At 40.6% G+C, this 22,573-nt stretch overlaps 1 protein-coding gene across 1 annotated transcript in view; it reads right to left on the bottom strand.

The window, feature by feature from the left end:
- Positions 1 to 3,092: 3,092 nt before the first annotated feature.
- Positions 3,093 to 22,573, bottom strand: part of atp6v0a2b (ATPase H+ transporting V0 subunit a2b) — a 41,001-nt gene continuing 21,520 nt past the window's right edge. Inside the window, exons 9-20 of the mRNA XM_060907534.1 lie at positions 21,975 to 22,187; positions 21,330 to 21,480; positions 18,351 to 18,490; positions 18,115 to 18,272; positions 17,013 to 17,103; positions 15,230 to 15,348; positions 13,033 to 13,243; positions 8,313 to 8,432; positions 7,638 to 7,757; positions 7,326 to 7,443; positions 6,564 to 6,735; positions 3,093 to 6,244 (exon numbers count right to left, since the gene is read on the bottom strand). Of these exons, the coding sequence (XP_060763517.1) occupies positions 6,142 to 6,244; positions 6,564 to 6,735; positions 7,326 to 7,443; positions 7,638 to 7,757; positions 8,313 to 8,432; positions 13,033 to 13,243; positions 15,230 to 15,348; positions 17,013 to 17,103; positions 18,115 to 18,272; positions 18,351 to 18,490; positions 21,330 to 21,480; positions 21,975 to 22,187 (1,716 nt within the window). The 3' untranslated portion in view covers positions 3,093 to 6,141. The remainder of the gene's footprint in view (positions 6,245 to 6,563; positions 6,736 to 7,325; positions 7,444 to 7,637; positions 7,758 to 8,312; positions 8,433 to 13,032; positions 13,244 to 15,229; positions 15,349 to 17,012; positions 17,104 to 18,114; positions 18,273 to 18,350; positions 18,491 to 21,329; positions 21,481 to 21,974; positions 22,188 to 22,573) is intronic.

The raw sequence follows: 22,573 nt of genomic DNA, 5'->3' as shown, positions 1-22,573 counted from the left end.
CGAATATTTACTTTCACTAACAATGTAAATTATAAATATGCCAAAATGATACTCCTGTAGAGTAACGCAGTAATTACTGAGGTGTAATTGACCTGGCTGAGTAATTGAGGGGTAACGGTAATTAATCTGGCTGAGTAACTGAGGGGTAACGGTAATTGACCTGGCTGAGTAACTGAAGGGTAATGGTAATTAACCTGGCTGAGTAATTGAGGGGTAACGGTAATTCACCTGGCTGAGTAATTGAGGGGCAACGGTAATTAACCTGGCTGAGTAACTGAGGGGCAACGGTAATTAACCTGGCTGAGTAATTGAGGGGGTAACGGTAATTAACCTAGCTGAGTAATTGAGGGGTAACGGTAATTAACCTGGCTGAGTAATTGAGGGGTAACGGTAATTAATCTGGCTGAGTAACTGAGGGGTAACGGTAATTGACCTGGCTGAGTAACTGAAGGGTAACGGTAATTAACCTGGCTGAGTAATTGAGGGGTAACGGTAATTCACCTGGCTGAGTAATTGAGGGGCAATGGTAATTAACCTGGCTGAGTAACTGAGGGGCAACGGTAATTAACCTGGCTGAGTAATTGAGGAGTAACGGTAATTAACCTAGCTGAGTAATTGAGGGGTAACGGTAATTAACCTGGCTGAGTAACTGAGGGGTAACGGTAATTAACCTGGCTGAGTAATTGAGGGGCAACGGTAATTAACCTGGCTGAATAACTGAGGGGCAACGGTAATTAACCTGGCTGAGTAATTGAGGGGCAACGGTAATTAACCTGGCTGAGTAATTGAGGGGTAACGGTAATTAACCTGGCTGAGTAATTGAGGGGCAACGGTAATTAACCTGGCTGAGTAATTGAGGGGTAACGGTAATTAACCTGGCTGAGTAATTGAGGGGCAACGGTAATTAACCTGGCTGAGTAATTGAGGGGCAACGGTAATTAACCTGGCTGAGTAATTGAGGGGTAACGGTAATTAACCTGGCTGAGTAATTGAGGGTTAACGGTAATTAACCTGGCTGAGTAACTGAGGGGTAACGGTAATTAACCTGGCTGAGTACTTGAGGGGTAACGGTAATTAACCTGGCTGAGTACTTGAAGGGTAACGGTAATTAACCTGGCTGAGTAATTGAGGGGTAACGGTAATTAACCTGGCTGAGTAATTGAGGGGTAACGGTAATTAACCTGGCTGAGTAATTGAGGGGTAACGGTAATTAACCTGGCTGAGTAATTGAGGGGTAACGGTAATTTACCTGGCTGTAAATGAAGTGGTTTTGTTTCCACTGGAGTTTCACGTCACCACTTTTGACCAGTGTTACAGACTTGACACAGACAGAGATGTGAACACACAACACTTTTAATCCCACTCAAGAAACTTTAACCAATCCCACCTGCTCCTGCAGTTTTTGGATATTTATTTTGGATTAATGTATTATTTTGGAAAGTAGTCAGTTAAAGCAGTTCATGAAGATTAAACTTGGTATCTGATGCCTGTATTACAATAAACACACTTCTTGTACTCCTCCTCTTGCACTTCTGCCCTTTCTCTCTGTCTGTAGCTGGTCTCTGGTCCAGTGAGATGCCTTCAGCTAAAGTATTAACGTAACTGCATAAACCACTCAGACGGACTACGATAAAAGCTGCAAACTGTTTTCTTTAACGATCCCCCAACAAAACATTGTTCCTTTGTTGGAAGTGATGCAGCTCATACAGTCCCACTAATACAATTTAAAATTCATTTTATTTTTAGCAACAATTATTTTTTCGCAGTCCAAATCCTGCGCTCTGATTGGCTGGCGAGCGGGTCCGTATCCTACAGTACGGACCCTGGTTACGGACCTCTGGCGACTCGCTTGTTCACAACAGCAGCAAACATAGTAGCATTTTTTTTGTCAACGTTTATCTTTTTTAATAAGATTTATTTATAAGATTATCAAAAATCTTATACATTTTTGCTAGCATTTCTCAGGAGAATGGCATTAATTTTACAGCATGGATAGCGATAACGACAGTGTTCACAGCGAAAGAGTTTTACTCCCCTAAGGAAGAAGAAATAAAAGAAAACATTTCAGGGGAAAGCTAAAAACCTCTAACTTGCTAACAGTTTGATCTCATTAGTTAATGAGGCCCATTTTGGACCATGTTATTCTAATACATAATACAGTATTACGTGAGGGCGGCACGGTGGTGTAGTGGTTAGCGCTGTCACCTCACAGCAAGAAGGTCCGGGTTCGAGCCCCGTGGCCGGCGAGGGCCTTTCTGTGCGGAGTTTGCATGTTCTCCCCGTGTCCGCGTGGGTTTCCTCCGGGTGCTCCGGTTTCCCCCACAGTCCAAAGACATGCAGGTTAGGTTAACTGGTGACTCTAAATTGAGCGTAGGTGTGAATGTGAGTGTGAATGGTTGTCTGTGTCTATGTGTCAGCCCTGTGATGACCTGGCGACTTGTCCAGGGTGAACCCCGCCTTTCGCCCGTAGTCAGCTGGGATAGGATCCAGCTCGCCTGCGACCCTGTAGAAAAGGATAAAGCGGCTACAGATAATGAGATGAGATGAGTATTACGTGAGGTAAAAAATTTAAACCAGTACAATCTCTTCTTCAAAGTTTCACCAAATGGCTTTATTTATGCAACATAAAAAAAGGTCATAATACTGTATAACTTCGGTCAAGCAAAAACACTGAGCAAAAACATGGCTAAATGACTATTTGTATAAATGGGGGACGACATAGGTGGCAAAATGTAGTTTTTTTTCCTGCCATGGAAGTGCACTTGTATACCGAGGAGGAAGCAATTTGCATTACAGCCGTGAATGAGGATTCAAAATGGCAGCTCGGCTCGGTTTTCCTTCGGCCTTGAACACTGACCTCGGCCCAGAGGGCCTCGCTCAGTACTTTCAAGACCTCGGTCACAGTATTTCACCATACGGACCTCCCAGCTGGGAAATAAATAAAATAAAATATATATAAAAATAACTGAACTTAGTGTAATTTAAAGGAAGAATATAAAAAGGTTTGGGTATGAAAATCACAACACACTAATTTCTCAATTTCAAACTGAAGTTCAATAATTCTCAAGCAAGTAGAAACAATGAAGCCAAGATTTCCATAAAATAAAATTTATTTTCAAAAATGAAAAACAATTTATCACAACTCCTACTTGTTTTCAGGGAGAGAGAGAAGAGACACCCACACAACAGAATCCAAATCTGTAAAGATGGGAATATAAATCGCTTTCAAATAACCCCAACTATACAACCAAACCAGAGTTAATTACAATCAATCAATAAATAATCTAAAACCTGGAAGTGGAATGGAGAAAGGAATGAAATTCTCTCTCACTCGCTATGTTTAAAATAAAACCATCAGGTAAAGGAGAGGAACTGATCATTTCAGATGTCGAAAACGCTCTCGTGATCATGCGCGTTTTAACATTTCAGGGGAAATAAACACGAGCCTCTCCTTTGGCAAATCGAGAAAATGATACAGATGTGGTTTTAATTTCAACTCATGATTGCTTTGATAAATGTGCTGATTGAATACTACGATGAGCATCAAGACTGACTGAAGCTAATGAACCCTGCTGCTGTTAGTAAAATCAACAATGATTTCCAAATCAACTAATTTTAGTGTTATACCCATATATGGTAACTCTTACAAAAAAATGCTGCTAGTCATTAACGCACAAAAAGAAAAAAGCATTTGTTTCTCGAGTTGATGAAACACTGGTGTTCAACACCAAACCTCTCCCGACATGGACCCAAATACTTCAGCTACTTGCAGGAAAATACGTATAAAAATACACAAGGTCTCTTAAAGTCACTTCCAGAACGTAGTTCACCTTAAAAAGACACAAATGAGGTTTAATCCATTTTAAAATTCTCCAGAAACTGTCACACTTGCTGTGCTCTTGCAGAATTCACAAAATCATCATGTAAAGGCAAAGACGAAGCTGTGAGAACACTGTTGCTAAGCAACTGGAACAGTTACATATGTGAACATTCGACAACCCAATAACTCGATCCAACAAATTAGTTAGCTGGAACATCGACATCTCATAACACAATGTCAAAGAAAAGTAACTGTAAAATTAAGACAAAATTCTCAAGAATATTAACACTTTGCTCAAATATGCTGATAATTAGCAAAAAGAGAAACCCCAATAGAAATAAACAATTACACTTAGCACTGACCGCTAATCAAACTTCAACAGGTTCCATTTTAACGGCATTTTTCAAAAACATAAATGTTGTGGTGACTGGACAGTTTAAAAGTGAAATGTTGACTTTTGAAGAATAATTTCATAAAATACACTCAACACTCTGAAGCTACTTGACAAGCAGCATGTCTCAAAACCAAACTCAATATGGCAGACGTTCAATTAGCAAATGATGCCAAGTGTAATTACAGTGCAATTATAGCTGCAATGAGTTTTTTTTTTTTTAAGTTTACCAGTACAACTGAGGCAAATGTTGATCTTCCTGACGTTTACTTAACATGTACAAAAAGACTATCATTAGCTAGAACACATACACGTAAGCATCTACATTTCCCAGTTGCTGAGCAACAGCATTCTCACCATTTTTTTTTTTTTAATTCTACGATGTGAATGGCAAACACGTCTTTGTTTGGCTTCCAGTGTTAAATTTATTCTGTTTCAATGGGTTGTGTCATCAAAAGTCAGAATGTTATCTTTAACTAAAATTATGACATGGATCTGATTAGCGGTGGACACCAAGTGTAATTACTGTTTATTGTTAGTACTTCTGAGCCTTTTCTTAATAACTCTCCAACATATCTGAAGGAAAATGTTGACATTGAGCAGTTAATCACCTTGAAAAGGTATCTATATGATGTCCAGTTGCCTAGCAACGGTTTTCTCACAACCCTATGAATGCTGAGCATGTCCGGTATATGCTTATCTACATCTCAAAAAAGTCGTTACAACTTCGACCTTGACTTAGCATTGACCGTTATCTGAACACAGATACAGTTTCACTATAGAAAGAAACCAAATGTGGCGAGTTTGCTTTAACGGTCGATGCTAAGTGCAATCGAAGTGTAATTTTAGTCATACGGAATCTTTAAGAGTTTACCACCACCACGTCTAAGGGAAATGTTGATATTCCGAAGAACTTAGTGTCATTTTCACAGCCTCATGCCTTTATATTGTCCGTATTAAAGTATCTATAAATCTTATACTTCATCGTTAACAAGCTTATATGAGGTGTCCATGTTTTCCAGTTGCCTAGCAACAGTATTCTTATAACTTTACCTCATGGGAAAGCAAACGCATGATGCACTTCTGCAGGTGAAAGAACTCCACATGGTCCAGTCATAATTTAAGAAAAATTTCCCAGGTTGAGTTCGGTTAGCGGTTGATGCCAAGTGGAATTTTGTTCACATGGAGTCTTTTCTTCGCAATTTACTGACGCATCGGAGGGAAACGTTGATATTCTGAACACTTTTGTATCACACTGTCATCAACAATATCTCGACATTGTCTGTATTACTGACTACACGCGAATGCATGTTAGCTAAACCTGTCGGACTCTGTAATTAGCTACCTTATGGCTACGATCTGCAATTCCTTGTTGTTTAGCAAGTGTTCACACAATTTTAACCACCTAATCAGTGAGAACATTGTGTGTTTACCTTCCAAGGTCAAAGGAAAAATGAATTAGATTTGAATGTGTTGTGCGTGTATGCGCGCTGGATGTTATATACAGCACACAAGCAAAAGTTCTGACAAATGTCTGGAGTGTTTTTGCTCTAAAATGAATCTGATCGTTAAAACAGCCGCTGACATTTTAAATCAGAGCCTTCAGGGTTAGCGTGATGATTCTTCATACCAAGCTATGATTGTAGCTGTTTAGCCAAGTGGTACCAGTTAGCCACTGGTTAAAAAGCCAGAGGGAATTTTCAAGCAGCTGAAGAGCTGGACGACGTTAGATGGCAGTGATTAAAATGAAACCTTGTTCACAGTCTCAGTACTTGGCTGGATATTTAAGGCGGTCAGTGCAACATTCTGCATATGTACTGTACATATATTTAAAAAGTTCTACAGTATTGAGGTTCGAACTGTTCCAGATCATCCTGGCACTTCTGTAAAGCTCCGCCCTTCCGAGCAGCACGTGCGACAGTCACAGTGTTCAGAGCAATCCTTCGCTCTCGAAACTCGTGTGCAGGAGAGAGAAGGCAAACGGCAAAAACTTGGTTCCAGCGCCGCTGTAGAATTTATTCTGGAACTCCACCCTGACCAAAAAAAAAAAAAAGAGAAAGAGGAGAGAGAGAGAGAGAGAGAGAGAGAGAGAGAGAGAGAGAGAGAGAGAGAGATTTAACTCCTTATTCCCCATGAGGTGATCTGATACGAAAGTCATCAGGGTGGTTTTTTTTGGGGGGGGGGGGGGGGGGGGGATTCAAACAACCCTTATGTCTCATTATCTTGGGAAAAACAATCTCTCATGATGCATCGAACACAGCAGGTTTTGTGGGATCTTGTTTCATGCATTTTATTACATGACTGAAAATTGTTCAATTGTTGGAAAATGTGTTATTTTTGGACTTTACTGACCAGTGGAGGCGTAGGGCGTGTAGGAAAGCAGACAGTCCCTCCAACACCAGGAGGATGGAGACAGTCAGGACAGCAAAGAACCCAAACACAGGGACGAGTAACAGTACTCCAGCACTGTTGTCTACACGCAGCCCGACACGCATGACCATCTCCCAAAGCACCTCCGACAACTCTGAACACACACACACATCAAAATCAACATCTGGAACATCTAAAAAAAAAAAAAATATGCACACAACAAAAACGTTTAAACGTTCTGTAATCTTCACTCCTGCATCAATTTGTCTTCAGAAAGCAAATCGTCCTCTGGATGAGAGATTTATTCCAAGAACACTGGGCTTGAGGAAGGAGTACACCTTGAATGGTAAGGGGCAGCTAGGGGCCTCATCATCAACAATCCACATGCTGACGTTTTTAAGAGGAGGAAGGAAACCAGAGGACCTGGAGGAAACGCAAAACTCCACACCCAAGCTCAGGATCAAACCCGAGGCTCTGAAGCTGCGACATGGCAGTGCAACCTGTGGAAAAACTTGTCAAGTGGCAACTCTCTCTAAAAACTACGCGTGGCTGAGTAAGAAGTGCCTCTGAGCACCCTGGAACGTGTCAGTCCATTTGTACAACAAGACACAATCAGTCATTTCACACCAATAAACTTCAATACTGTTAGGTTTTTTTTTTATTTAATTTAAAATCAACCATAATCTGACAGCTGTTTAAGCTTTGGTGATGGATCACAGACAGCGAGTTTATAGATGGACTCACGTGTGTGTGCCAGACTCAGGGCCCACAGCCGGAGGTAGGACGCCGTGTTGGAGATACAGCCAAGGCAGTATTCGATCGTGTGTATTGACTGGTGCAGGAACACATCCGCAAAATCAAACTGGATTTAAAAAAAGCCAAAAGACTACATTACTTTTGTGGAGGAAAAAAAAAAGCCAGCTATGAAGTGTCCTCTAGCCCATAAAGTACCATTAGGTCCAGTTTATACCAGTCCTGAGTGATTATATGGCGACTTTTCCATTTTCTGCAGCGCAAAATGGAAAACCAATGAGATGAACGCGTGTGGTGGTTTACCTCTTCTGATTGGCTGTCTGAACTGCTCGAGTGACTGTCCAGGCTGGTGCCCTCCTCTAAATCTTGGGCACGCATGAGAGAGATTTCCTCATCACTGCTCCGCCGTACACGCTCGTATCCCTGTATGCGCATGCGCGCGCGCACACACACACACACACACACACACACACAGATAAAGACCTCTCTGCCAGCACTGCTCATTTCATACGGTCACCATTAATGCTGCGGTTTCTAGTCAACAAATTAAAGCAGAACTGAGTGTCACAGAGTCAGAATGATCAGATGAATAAATGCAGCAAAGGGATTAAGAACACAACTGTTGGTACCAACAGATTCCTGCCAAGTTGCTTGCAATTACACATTCTTACCAGAGAGGTCGCCAAATCCTTCAGAAGCTACATGATTTTGACTATTAGCTTGGACAAATCAATTGACCTTTGCTTTATTGTGCATAAATATTCAGTAGGAGCGTGTACACTTGCAAGTAAAACCCGAGTTTTAATTTTAAAAAAAGGTCTGAAAGAAACAGACTACTGCTAACACTGGCTCAGAGATGTGCAACTATTTCACAATAATGAAAATAAAGCTTAACATCCGCAGTCGTGAGTTACACTGGCAGGAAGAAAATCACAGGGATTAGGGAGACAAGCTCGCTCACTCTCACACCAGACTCACCCTGTACATGCCCAATCGATTCCTGCCCTTATGGAGCCAGTAGAGGTAGAGCGGCTTCCCTAATAGGAGCACAGGAACACTGAGGAAAGCCACGAGTAACAGGAACACCTGTAGCCCTGCCTGAAACACACACACACCTATTCAAAATGCTCAATAACATGATGACCTTATGGTGCTTGAAGCAATAAGCTCCTCCTGCAAGTCTGAACTCTGGTAAAGTTAAGGTCTTGATGGCATCCTAGTCAGAGATTCAGCAGAGAGTGTTACACACTCACCACTCTCAGACACTCAGTCAAATGCATACTGCATCGACAACAATTATTCTCTCCACATTCACTGGATATGAGCAATCGCATGCTCGGATTGGCTACTCTACTACTAGGCTATCAGCTCATATACTATGAGTAGAGAAAAACAAAATGGCGGACCGTGTTGCTGAACCAACCAAGGACAAAATAAAAAGTCTACTTGAAAACAAAACCCCAAAAGTTAATCAAATATTTAAAAGAAACAGAAATAGCTAAAAGAACGTAGTGTTGTTCCCCCCCCCAATACAGTATCTCCTGTTCCACACTCCAGCCCAGTCAGTGGCGATAATGCACCCTGAAGTTGGTTTGCCAACCACCAGAAAACCCCCCAAAAAATACAAAAGCGCAACAAAATATTAAAGTATTTGATGGTAAAAACATCTCTATTTTCAAGAATTATCGCATATTTCACAAATTGCTAGTGTCAGTCTGCCGGTTTATTTAAATTCTAAGGACAAATGATTGTCAGATGTTTTATTTATTGAATTTGCAAAAAAGTAAAAATAATGCTCTGTTTCTCAAAATTCAGTGAATGTGGAGAGAATAAAACAGATTCCACTCAATGTCCTCGTACATGGCTTATAGCCAACTTGGTGCTACGCACCTTGTCGGATATCAGCTCACGTATGACTCGATTTTGTGGAATAACTTAATTAGAATTCACTGGTTGCAACATGATTACCAAAAAACTTACAAGAGCAAGACACACCTCCAGGGGTGGGACACATACAATCCTCCAGAGCGCATTTAATTGAATTACTTCCTGGAAGTTTTTTTTTCCACAAATTGTCACATTGGTTTCTATAACACTAAGGGACAGGTACAAAAAACTCTGAAAATAGGCTTGTGTGATAACTAAACTGTCACGACATCCAGGGAGCTTTAACGCCGATTATGTTCCTGGACTTGCCAACCTTCATGGAGCAAAAACATGAGCATGCTTGCCTTGACGAGCCAATGCACATGTGGATCTGTAATTAGTAATCCCCCCCTCCAAATCATAGTTTTATCCTGATTAGGTGTCACGGTGGATCCGGAGCCAGTCATGGTAAATGTCTTGGTTTTAACATTAACAGATGCTTCAGGGAAGCTCCGCCCACTTCCCCTAACTCTGTCTTGACAGGGACAGACATACTTGCGTTCATTAAAGTGGGGGAGGAGGAAGAAAAAGAAAAAAAAAAAGTCTACTGACATTGGTTTGGCTTTTTTATTAAAAACACCACACACCACAGTGAACATCAGTTGAAATGGTGTTAAAACAGCTCTTTCAGTTTATATTTGAGCTAAAAGTCCTATATCGAAGTGTCAAATTTAACACAATACAGCTAATCTTAATGGTGATATCTAGATGATTTAAAGCGCCTCCCCCCAAAATCGCTGCTCTCCTGCACATCAACAGTGAAAATGTCACCCAGACAAACCACCAACCGAGTTTTGTTAAAGGATTATACAACATTTTTTTAAAATGTAATACAGTATCTGTATAATAATGTAGATGTATAGATTGTACAGTGGTGCTTGAAAGTTTGTGAACCCTTTAGAATTTTCTACATTTCTGCATAAATATGACCTAAAACATCATCAGATTTTCACACAAGTCCTAAAAGTAGATGTTATACTTGGTCATTTATTTATTGAGGAAAATGATCCAATATTACATATCTGTGAGTGGCAAAAGTATGTGACCCTCTAGGATTAGCAGTTAATTTGAAGGTGAAATTAGAGTCAGGTGTTTTCAATCAATGGGACGACAATCAGGTGTGAGTGGGCACCCTGTTTTATTTAAAGAACAGGGATCTATCAAAGTCTGATCTTCACAACACATGTTTGTGGAAGTGTATCATGGCACGAACAAAGGAGATTTCTGAGGACCTCAGAAAAAGCATTGTTGATGCCCATCAGGCTGGAAAAGGTTACAAAACCATCTCTAAAGAGTTTGGACTCCACCAATCCACAGTCAGACAGATTGTGTACAAATGGAGGAAATTCAAGACCATTGTTACCCTCCCCAGGAGTGGTCGACCAACAAAGATCACTCCAAGAGCAAGGCGTGTAATAGTCGGCGAGGTCACAAAGGACCCCAGAGTAACTTCTAAGCAACTGAAGGCCTCTCTCACATTGGCTAATGTTCATGAGTCCACCATCAGGAGAACACTGAACAACACGTGTGGACAAGCCAGAAGGCTATTGGAAAAAGGTTTTGTGGACGGATGAGACCAAAATAGAATTTTTGGTTTAAATGAGAAGCGTTATGTTTGGAGAAAGGAAAACACTGCATTCCAGCATAAGAACCTTATCCCATCTGTGAAACATGGTGGTGGTAGTATCATGGTTTGGGCCTGTTTTGCTGCATCTGGGCCAGGACAGCTTGCCTTCATTGATGGAACAATGAATTGTGAATTATGCCAGCGAATTCTAAAGGAAAATGTCAGGACATCTGTCCATGAACTGAATCTCAAGAGAAGGTGGGTCATGCAGCAAGACAACGACCCTAAGCACACAAGTCGTTCTACCAAAGAATGGTTAAAGAAGAATAAAGTTAATGTTTTGGAATGGCCAAGTCAAAGTCCTGATCTTAATCCAATGGAAATGTTGTGGAAGGACCTGAAGCGAGCAGTTCATGTGAGGAAACCCACCAACATCCCAGAGTTGAAGCTGTTCTGTACGGAGGAACGGGCTAAAATTCCTCCAAGCCGGTGTGCAGGACTGATCAACAGTTACCGCAAACATTTAGTTGCAGCTGTTGCTGCACAAGGGGGTCACACCAGACACTGAAAGCAAAGGGTCACATACTTTTGCCACTCGCAGATATGTAATTGTAAAGTCAAACATAAGCTTCATGTGGTGTTGGGGTTACTCATAGGAAAACGTATGTGGATAAATAAATAAATAAAAATAGAAAAAATGGGTGGCATTTGAGTGGTGTAAAGCGCGAGTCAGCGCGTTGATAATCGGAGCGGGGCAAGTCGGCTGATCAGCGTCAGCTGGCCGCACTTTGGCCTAGTTGAGTGGGCGGAAAAAGGGAGCGCAGGTGGTTTAATTACCTTGGTGCATTCAGTTTGGAGAAGCGTTGGTGAGAGCTACACACGCAGAAACATGCTCGCTCTGAAAATTGGAAACTTGTGCTAACTGAATTCTGGAACACTGGAGAGGCAGCCGGTAAGCGCTTGTTTATTGTATTTCTCGGGTTTGGTAACTTGTGCTTTCTGGAACATTGGAGAGGCAGCTGGTAAGCGTTTGTTTATTGTATTACTTGGGTTTGGTAACTTGTGCTCAAATCACGTCCAGTGGTTTTGATGTTTGCTTCGGCACTCTTGTTGGCTGCAATGTCTAGCATTTGTTGTTGCTGTAATGTTAATATCATGGGCACGAGGTGCATTTTCTTGAACTGACTGTTGGATGGTTGTATTTAGAGTAATTGGTGTCATTGCGGAGGCTCGCGTTACTTATTAAATGTGAGCGTCTGGTATTTGTAGAGGGGTGGCTTATGGTAGTAATTCTACAGCTTTTGGTTAATTTTAAATGTGCATTTTTGTATACATATAGTTTATTTTTCTATAGTAGTTAGAATTAATTTATAGGTTCTGGTCTGTAATTTAACAAATTGTATAGTTTATTTTTGATAAATACTTGTCGTCATGTTTGCATATTGCAGTCTCTGCATGGACATATTTGCACAGTAAGAGATTGCATTTTTGCACAAAAAATTATTGTACATTTAACTAACACCCGCTGTTTCCATTTTTTCATTTGTTTACCCTTAGGTTTTTCACCTAAGGGCAGTCCGCTGGAAATGAGTTGTTTCCTGTATTAAAGCATCGTTTGAACTTTGAACTATGAACTTTTAAATAAAAAGAAAAAAAAAAAAAAAGGGAAATTCAAATGGAAACTACTGTTGTTGCGTCATCTCCTTGAGTGAAGTCCAGTGCCTTAAATCTCCACCAGAGTTCACACCCTTTTCAAGTTGGGGAAAAGTGCACAAATCAACTAACCAAACAAATAAATCAACCAAACAAATAAACCAAACCAACAAGCAAGCAAAACTTGACAGTAATATTGGATCATTTTCCTCAATAAATAAATGACCAAGTATAATATTTTTGTCTCATTTGTTTAACTGGGTTCTCTTTATGCAATTCTAGGACTTGTGTGAAAATCTGATATTTTAGGTCATATTTATGCAGTAATATAGAAAATTCTAAAGGGTTCACAAACTTTCAAGCACCACTGTATGTATGGTTCACCTCCTGTACTCCCAGCATTATTATAGATATAAAGATGAGTTCACTGCAAGTCAGATGTGATAAATCATTAAAATAAGCACACAGTACATTGGGCTGTCTTTGTAGGTTTTTGGAGTAAGATGTGAAGATTAGTCACGCCCTTTACTTCCTGCTCGCTCGCTCACTCACCTGTCCTGTGTATAGCGGCTGTCCCGAGCCTCCCTGCATGAGGAACATGTTAATAAAGTGGATGAGGATGCTGGGAGCTCGCTGGGAGTCTTGTGCCGTGAAGGACAACCACTTGTAGACGATCATGAAGACCAGGTAGCCGAAGAGACAGAGCAGGAAGAGCAGCTCAGGCAGGAAGACCAGGTAGAGGTTGAACTTCCTCCTGAAGTGTCTGAGAGCAAAAGCAAGAGATGGTGTTTAGGAAGGACAAACAACAGAGCTTCTCATCGAGCAGAACTAATCATCTCATTATCCAATTAAAGCATATACGCAGAACCATGGCCTCACTTTCGTTTATAAAATGCCTTGAGACCTCAAGAACAGCACAGGAATAATTTTAAGCGCCAATAATAAATCTAATATAGTAATTTTTACGATTAAAGTGATTTATATAGGTTGCGGTCTGAGTGAATGACCTTGACATCTGTGACGTCACAGCAGGAAGTCTATTGGTCTCATCACCATTTCCGCTATACTAAAACACAGAGCTGACTGCAACTCCGATCCCCCATCTTGAGATAATTTATCGCCATGCCACGCAGATGTGTTGCTGGCTGATGCAGCAACACGACAGAAGGTGGATTTACGTTGCATTCATGGCCCCAAAAACGTTCAAACTGCAAAGATTTGGAGGCATTTTGCGAGTTGTTCACGGGCACATTGGGCAGCTATGAAGTGGTCTCTCCTCTGCTCTGTACATTTTACTGAAGACTCGTACGACACCTCTGATCTGTTGAGGAGCGTTGGCTATAAGTCCGGATTGAAAGAGGGTGCAGTATCAACAATTAAATAAAACAAGAAAAGGAAAGTATTTATTTATTTATTTATTTATTTTTAAAGGAAAGTGAGTTCAGTTGCACCAGTTCTCCCGAAGCATGAGCCGAGGGGAGTTGCTAAAACCCAGGATGGGACGGAACGGGACATATCGCTCGGGCAGTGACCTCCCCGCAGTTGTTGCTAAAACCAGTGACATCCCGTCCCAGGTTTTAGTAATTGCCTGAACCGAGCAGTAATGGCGGAGTACTCAGTATGAGAGAACGAGCGTAGCAGTCGTCTTATTTCTAAACTGGACATCGCTGCCATCTCGCCCTTATGTGAAAGAAGCGAATGAACGGAGAACTGAACGAACAACTGAAAGTCAGATTGTTTCAAAACAATCGGCCACAAGGTCGGCCTTCAAGAAGCGAGAACACAGACGGGTAAGCTCCGACTCTCATTTGGATTAAAAACAAAAACAAACAAACAAAAAAACCTTGTTTACCTGCGTTTAGATTGATTATGTGTTTAAGTTACTGGTATAAGATTATTTAATTTGCTTCAGAAGGTGATTAAATAAATCAGATGAACTGAGACAATGAGCCTTTTACATTTTATCAGTGAAAATGCATGCATGTACATGTATGTTGCATAAGTTATAGCACCCATCCTGTTTTAATGAGTCAACCCACAATCAATGAAGTCAAATCAGTCTTAGTTGAGCAAGTCAGTAACGCTATTTCTTACTTTCACCATAAATTTTTTTTATTTATGACGACTTTGGTCTATAGCTGTAAAAGGCCTTGGCCGTAAAACCAGTTCCCGCTGTGACGTCACGCGCTCAGGGCTGGCTGGCTCAGCACGGCAGCTCCAATCACAACTTTGTGGTCGATTTTAACTCTCAAAAATATATATATTTTTATTCCCATTAATGCAGCATACAAGAGTCAAGTATGGAGATACTATCCACTCAGAAATTCATTTAAAAATAAAGGTTCTGTGTATCTCCTTTAACAAAAGCTTCATGTGTGGAGCAGCTTCAGTGCATCAAATCGCTTCATCGTGGAAGGAATAAAACACCAACGTGTCACATTGTTTTAGGAAAATAAATCAATGCCAGAGCACTGTTGAAGGAAAGTTAATTATTTTATTTTAATATCCCGTCGTGAAGCCATGTCCCAGAAATTTCTCTCTCAAGTTAATGTGGGAAGCTTACATGGAGTGTCTGCTGTACACGCCCCTGTAAATGTGCCGCTACCATAGAAACGATAACCTATCAGGACGAGTGTGTTAATATAAACCTGCGCTACTATCAGAGCTGCTGTTATAGAATATTAAATCAACACCCTCTGATCCAATCAGAACAGCAGCACTGTGGTGTAACAGCTTTTAAGTGACTCACAGGTGGTTAAAGACGCCCAGGATGACACCGAAGCACATGTGCACGATCCCCAAAATCACAGACATCTTCATCTTATAGGAGTTCATGAACGTGAGCCGGTTTGACGCCAGGTTCCAAATCTATAAATAAATAAATAAAAAAAATCACATCAGAAGGCGGCAAAATGTGCCACTTTCCATTTTTATGAACTTAAAAAAAAAAAAAAAAACACACCTTTAACTAATAGCTTAAAATAAATTTAAAAAGATAAAGAAAGCTTTAACCAATTACTTTAAAAAAAAAAAAAAAAACTCCTGAAGAAAGTTACATGGGTGCAAGTATAAAATTTTCAAAAACCTGACGTGCATGGCGCAGCCATGCGGGGGGGGGGGGGGGGGGCGCCCTTAGGGCTCGAAAAAAAAATTTAAATTACAAGTTAAAATGGTTGTCTCTCATGCAATCATTTATAATATTAATAGTTATACGATTTGCATATTCACATCAAATGTTTAATACATTTCATCAATTCATCTGAAATAATATTTCAAGTACAAGGCTTGATATTTCAAAACATCTAGCAACTACTAATTTAAATGGTGAAACAACCATTTTTAATATGCTTTTGCTGTGATACCTTTTTTACAATATATACACAGGAATAGCTGTGTTGATTTGGTCGAACAATGTGCTACGTGCGTGAAACATATCACACATGTATAACACCGTGAAACAACGGGCTAGTCAGGACCGCTCGTCGGTGAGCGGCGTATAAACTGAATGAGGTTTGTGGCGAAGACGAGATGAAAAGATTTGTCTCGTGCAGAGACTGTACCGCGGTAACCCGGTAATACACTGAGTGAGAGACAGTGAGAGGGCCACCCTCCCCCCAAAAATCTCAACGGATTTACACGATTTGGAAAAAACTTTTTCAGAACCGAAAAAACCGGAGCTTCCGGCACATGCCGGAAAACTTGCACCCATGAAGTTGATGTGAAGAGGCTGCTGGAGTTTTGCTAGGTGGTTGACTATGCTATCCCAGGTTGTTGTTAGGGTGGTTGCTAGGCAGTTGCTATGCTAGTCCAGGTGAGTGACTGGGTGTTGCTAAATGGTTCTCTGTGTTGATTGCTATTGTGTTGCTAGGTGACTGCTGTCTTGAGGCTAATTTATGCTGACAACCCAGTCCTCGCAGATAGCGTCGCAGACAGTGTCTGCGTAGCCCCCCCACCTTCGCAGACGCTCTGCGCGCACCTCCCAAAAATTGTGACCACCGCAGAAGCCTCGCAGACAGCGTCGCAGACAAGAGGGCTCTGATTGGTCCACTCTACATCCGCTCTACACGCACTTCCACTTCCCTACTTTCCCGGTTTGGTTTGTTTTCACGACCGGCATTTTTAAAAACACAAGCGAAGATGGAGCAGCATGAAGAGCGGTTGATTGAGGAAGTACGTACATCTATACGACTCCAGTTCTAGTCATTATTAAAAAAAAAAAAAGTTCTAGTCATAAGTAACCGGAGGATAAACACTCCACTAACCACACCCACCAACTGCTCCTAGCGACTTCGCGCCCCCTTGCGTTGTGCCGGTGAATAACATCGCGCACGCCTATTACTCCCCGCTCAACGATAAATTACAACTGTCTGCGAAAAGCTATCTGCGAAAGCCTTGTCGCAAGAGCATGCAGAGGCCTTTATTGTAGGTTGTTACTCAGTGAAAAGCTCATTTTATTTCCTCTAACCAGGTCAGTGAGAATAAACAGCAGCGTGTCGAAAATAAAACATGAGAACACAAACTGAGGCGCTTACCGGATCGATGCCAAAAGGGTACGGCCCGTTAAAGACCCCAGTAACGTTAGGGTCGAGCGTGCGGAAGCTGCTCAAGTGTAGTGTTTTCATCCTGCAACACCAACACAACGTTAATCCACTGAACTTTAACCTTAACACATTACCCCTGTAAGTGTGTGTGTTAACGTACAGGAAAAATACTGAACTGTAGAAAAAAGAAAAAAAAAAAAAGTGTGAATGAAGTAATATATAAAAAATAAAAATGTCGCCTGTAAATCTGAAAGAAAATACAAAAAAGTAGACAGTGTGTACATAAGACTAAACAAGCAAATAAATAAATAAAGCCTCCAAAAAGACAAATTAAATATACAAAAACATTAATTTTCTGTTTTCAGTTTTTAAATACTTTGAATTTGAACAAAAACTAGAAAAAGAAAAGAATGAAACTTGGATGGAAATTATATTCTATTTTAGGTTTGTTGAAATTCTTAATCATTACACTAAAAACGCCATACAAACAATTTATTAAACAAACTAAAAATATCATAACTGCAACAAAAATGTAAATTCACTTCAGGTTTCCAACTGTAAAATATTTCAAACTGCCATCAGAACAAATAAAGGTAGAATGCTCCCTTTTATTATTTTAAAAATGAAAACACGTCTCAAGTATCCAGTTAAGTAAACGATTTTTTTTCTTAACATTTTAAAAAAATATATTTTCCAACATTTTTGTTGAATTTTTAACTCCTCAATAATCAAAGTCAATTCTTGACCACCGAAATTATCCTCAATGGTAAATAAGATCATGATAATTGAGAGAACGCATTACTATTACTGTACGAATGTATGGAGGAAAGTTTAGAAATAATTTTTTAAATATTAAAAAAAAAATTTAATTACAATACAAAAATAAAAGCTAGATTGGATTTCAAATGAAAATCTCAAAAAACAAATATAAAATCTTATTTAAAAAAAAAAAAAACACGTCTAATATATAAGATGACTGATTTCAGGTCAGATTAAATTCCTGTTAAACTGCGTGCGCATTAAACTAATACTGCATGAACCAACATTGTTTTTAAAACAGTCCTTAAATTTAAAAAAACAAGATGAGACTCACTCCCAAGGTCCGTTGTCGAACATGGGTCTGATGCTCCACCCAGAGCCGAACATGTTCAGCGATTTAGAGAAACAGTCGTTATAGATGAACCCGGTGTACACTGAGAAAATGCCCATCATCAGGATGATGTAGCGCCCCTCGAAAAACATGTTCCAGATCTTAAACACAAAAAAGAGGTAGGCATGAAGCCAGTTTGGACAACTATATGAAGAAACCGATGAAGAATGCCAGCGCACCTCGTTCCTGGTTTTCTTCAGTTTGCGGTCCTTTTCATACAGGACCATCCAGAGAGCGAAGAGGAACATGATGAGCCCGTGACCGAGGTCTCCGAACATCACAGCAAACAGGAAGGGGAAAGTGATGATGGTGTACGGAGCTGAGAGAAGAGGACATAAGGATCATGAGTACCCATTGAACCACTGCAGGACCTGAATCATGTAAAGGTGCATTATCTGAATAGATCATCATTAGTGTGGGATTAACAGCCATCTTGAGCGGTCTAGTCTTACAAGACTTTTGTTGATTTCTAGAAAACATCTGGTACATTACATCCTGCAGATGCTCATGAACATAGATCTTGGTGTTGCAGGCTGACGTCAATAATGGCACAGCAGCAAATAAAATGAAGCCTCGAGTGATGCCTCTCTACTTATGCTAAATGCTGCTATCCAGTATATTTTTAGAGTAACCCAGTTACCAGCGCACAGTCTAACAGCTTGTTTTGAGCAGTTTTAGACGTACCTTTGTTCAACTGTGTTGGATGTAACATTATTAACCAGGATTGCCAGGTTTCAAGAAAATTTCCATCCATGCCACATCTTACTGTAGGTAATGCCTTACTGTAATGCTTTAAAATTAGTACACATTATTGGTAACGACCAAAATGAATTAATAAAGCAGGGGGAAAATAATAAATTTATTTTATCATCAGGCACAAAACTATCGATAAATCGCGGCGTCCGGATCCCAGAAAAAGGCAGCCTTGCCCCAGGGCTAATCTCACATGACGTCACATGTGGAACCCCAGTTATCTGGGTCATTTCCATTCACCTGACTCCGTGCTTGTTTACTCACTGAAATTGGATATTGTTGGAATTTTACAAAAATAACAATGGGAAAGCGCCGTGTTGTGTTTGGATGTTCAAATTCCTATACAAAGGAAAATCCGGTTCATGAACTTCTGATAAAATGACACTAATCTAAAAAGTGACAGCGGGTGAGGTTTGTGCAAACGAAGCGGGCAGATCTCATGTCGCCTACTAATAATAAAAAATCTGATTCATCAAGTGTTCATCACCACCAGAACGACCACATGGGAATTACTGGAGTAAAAAAGAAACCCACTGATTTAATAAAACGACATCTGATCTGACGTTTGGACAGTTCGTCGATTCCCCAATTATCGCCCACTTCATATTTTTTCAGTAATTGCACTGAATGTGTGTACGTTTTAAAGATTATATTTCTGCATTTACTGAGGTACATGTAAATATTTTCCCTATATTTTGCAGCGGCCAGCTTAGAATAAAAATCCACAAACCAATCTGTTTTTCCAATTCTCTCTGGCTGGTGGTGCGCCATCGGCGCTGTCGTGAACTGGCAGTTTCTCATCTTGGGGGCTCGAAAAGATAACCATTTACTCCGGAATATCCTTGATAATCATCTGCCCCTTCATCCGACATGCAAGAATCCCAATCGCTATCAGAATTCTCTCCAAAACATGATTCCATATCAAGACTGGTCTAACCACTGCTGCACATGGGAATAAAATTGATACCAGGATCTTTGTTATACATGTGCAGTCACGCACCCCTTCAGGATCCTCCGGATCAGTCTCAGCAGATTCCGTGAAAATCGGCTGATCTTATTATCAATTTATAGCCTTTTGGATCAGTTATGGTTTGAAAACACATGGTCAATCAACACAATGACTGCTTTGTACGGGGGAGGGGGGCGGTTTAGGGAAATTAAATTCACTTTAAAAAGCAGGGAAGAAACCCCAAAAACCTGAACCTAGTCCAAAAAGTTGAGATTCTGAATATTTCTGTATCTCATGCATTTCTGATTTTTATTTTCTCCATAAAAAAATCACGCTTTCCCTCCTTCAATCTTTGCAGTGTAGCTTACAATACAGATTATTTGCAATAAAACAAGCTCTTGGTGGCTGTAGAATAATTTTAAACAAACTCAATCTGGCAACCCAGGCATGAACTGTCCTGTTTGTTCCTCCTCATCAACTGGGCACTTGGGCAGAATTTTTTTTTTTGGCCCATACACATCTATTAACTTTTGTTGCAGTTCCCATATTTGACCACTAGGTGCAACAATAACTCCGAAAGTCTCATCTCATCTCATCATCTGTAGCCGCTTTATCCTGTTCTACAGGGTCGCAGGCGAGCTGAAGCCTATCCCAGCTACGGGCGAAAGGCGGGGTTCACCCTGGACAAGTCACCAGGTCATCACAGGGCTGACACATAGACACAGACAACCATTCACACTCACATTCACACCTACGCTCAATTTAGAGTCACCAGTTAACCTAACCTGCATGTCTTTGGACTGTGGGGGAAACCGGAGCACCCGGAGGAAACCCACGCGGACACGGGGAGAACATGCAAACTCCGCACAGAAAGGCCCTCGCCGGCCACAGGGCTCGAACCCGGACCTTCTTGCTGTGAGGCGACAGCGCTAACCACTACACCACCGTGCCGCCCAACTCCGAAAGTAAAGCTGCCAAATCAACAGAAAAATCAGCTTACATCTGACAAATTATTTATAAACGACTTAAAATTAGAATGTCACTGCAATTTAAAGATATACATAGTTATGAATTAGGACTTTATGAAGATTAATATTTGTTGAATGAATAACAAAAATGGTAGGGCTCCCGCACACCCTGCCCCTATAGACGATTTGCCACCGCATGTCCACGTCACGTAAACACGCTTGCCTGCTTGACTACATCATGCTCTGAAAAGCTTGTTGTGTCATGGCGTTCAAAAGCAGAAGTGCAGAGAGCCAATCAGAATTCAGCCTTCATGATCTTGAAGTTTGTGGCCAGAAAAGTGTACAAGAGAATCTAATCACAAATATACAATGAAGACACATTCCTTCATTTTGGTGACGGATTAAATGCTAATCCATCATAGTAAACAGACAAAGACAAAACCTTAAAAGCTTTAGTTTTACCAGTATTTTTCACCTCCCTGACCCACCTGGGTTCACCTCCCTGTAGCAACCCACTCCATAAGCGTCAACTATATTCTGAAATCCAGAGGTGAATTTATTGGTTCGTATGAGCGTGGGCGGAGTATCATTACTGGGAATGCGATTGACGAATGAAGGAACTGTTGCACCACTTTTTCTCTGAAAAAAAAAAAACAGGAAACCAAGTCAAGATGAGTAACGCTTCTACATGTGATAACAGAACAGAACACCACCACAATGCAGCGCAAAGCCGTTTGTCAAAAGCCTGGTTTTAACTAGTAACATGTAATCCTCAATAATTTGCATATCAATTGTGATTGGTCCAAAACCTTTGACATTATATAGTGACATCACAAAAAAATGTTTAATCAATTTCCTAATTGTATATCATCAATATCAGCACAAAGGAGGAAATTATTTAAAACAAAACAAAAAGAGTGAAATATTATTGTTGGTGAAGTGGGCGGGGCAAATATACCCCCCCCCCCAAAAAAAAACATGAATATTCTCCCAGTTATAACTCACTGATTTTGTTGGCACTGAAATTTTGGCTATACTTTTTTTTTTTTTTAAATCGCGCACAGTCATCCGCTATAGAACGAGTAATTTGCATATTGAACGTGATTTTGATCAAAATGCCCGTTCAGACTCACCGAGCCTTCCTCCAGCGCCCTCCGCAGGGCAGGCAGGTCATTAACGGGGCACCACACCTCCGCGATCAGGCACTTGTTGGTGACGTCGAAGCTGCACAGGTTGAGGATGTGGTAGATGGCCTTCATCTTCTTCACCTGGATCACCCATGTGTACACGGACTCCGAGGCCTTGTTCAACACCTGCCTCAGGTAGTCCTCCGTCCGGTAAAGAACCTACGAGGGATGAAACTTCTGGAGTCATTCGTGTTATAAGCAGTTATGCTGTTAACCTCATCAAAAAAATATTACTTTATTTGTAAAAGGAAGAAGCAAAAATTCAAAATCATTGTTCTTTCTTAGAAACATTTTTGAGAAGGACTTCTCCAAGAAACATGTTATACTGTCAGGATTCATCATGCTCAAGTCATAAACTACACTTGGAGCGATGGCAGTAGACACACACGGTTTCATTTATAAATGCATTTAAACAAAATTAAAAAGTAGCTAATCTGATAGTTAATGTTGGGGATCAATTTTATTTTATTTTTTTAAGTTTTGATTTCTGTCCAGATGATTTGTCTGACACATAAGGAACAAATGTTTATTTGTTTAAAGCACAG

Source organism: Neoarius graeffei, chromosome 24 (genome assembly GCF_027579695.1).
Source record: "Neoarius graeffei isolate fNeoGra1 chromosome 24, fNeoGra1.pri, whole genome shotgun sequence".
Classification (NCBI taxonomy): domain Eukaryota; kingdom Metazoa; phylum Chordata; class Actinopteri; order Siluriformes; family Ariidae; genus Neoarius; species Neoarius graeffei.
The sequence above is the reverse complement of the archived record's forward strand: the minus strand, read 5'-3'. Positions and strand labels throughout refer to the sequence as shown.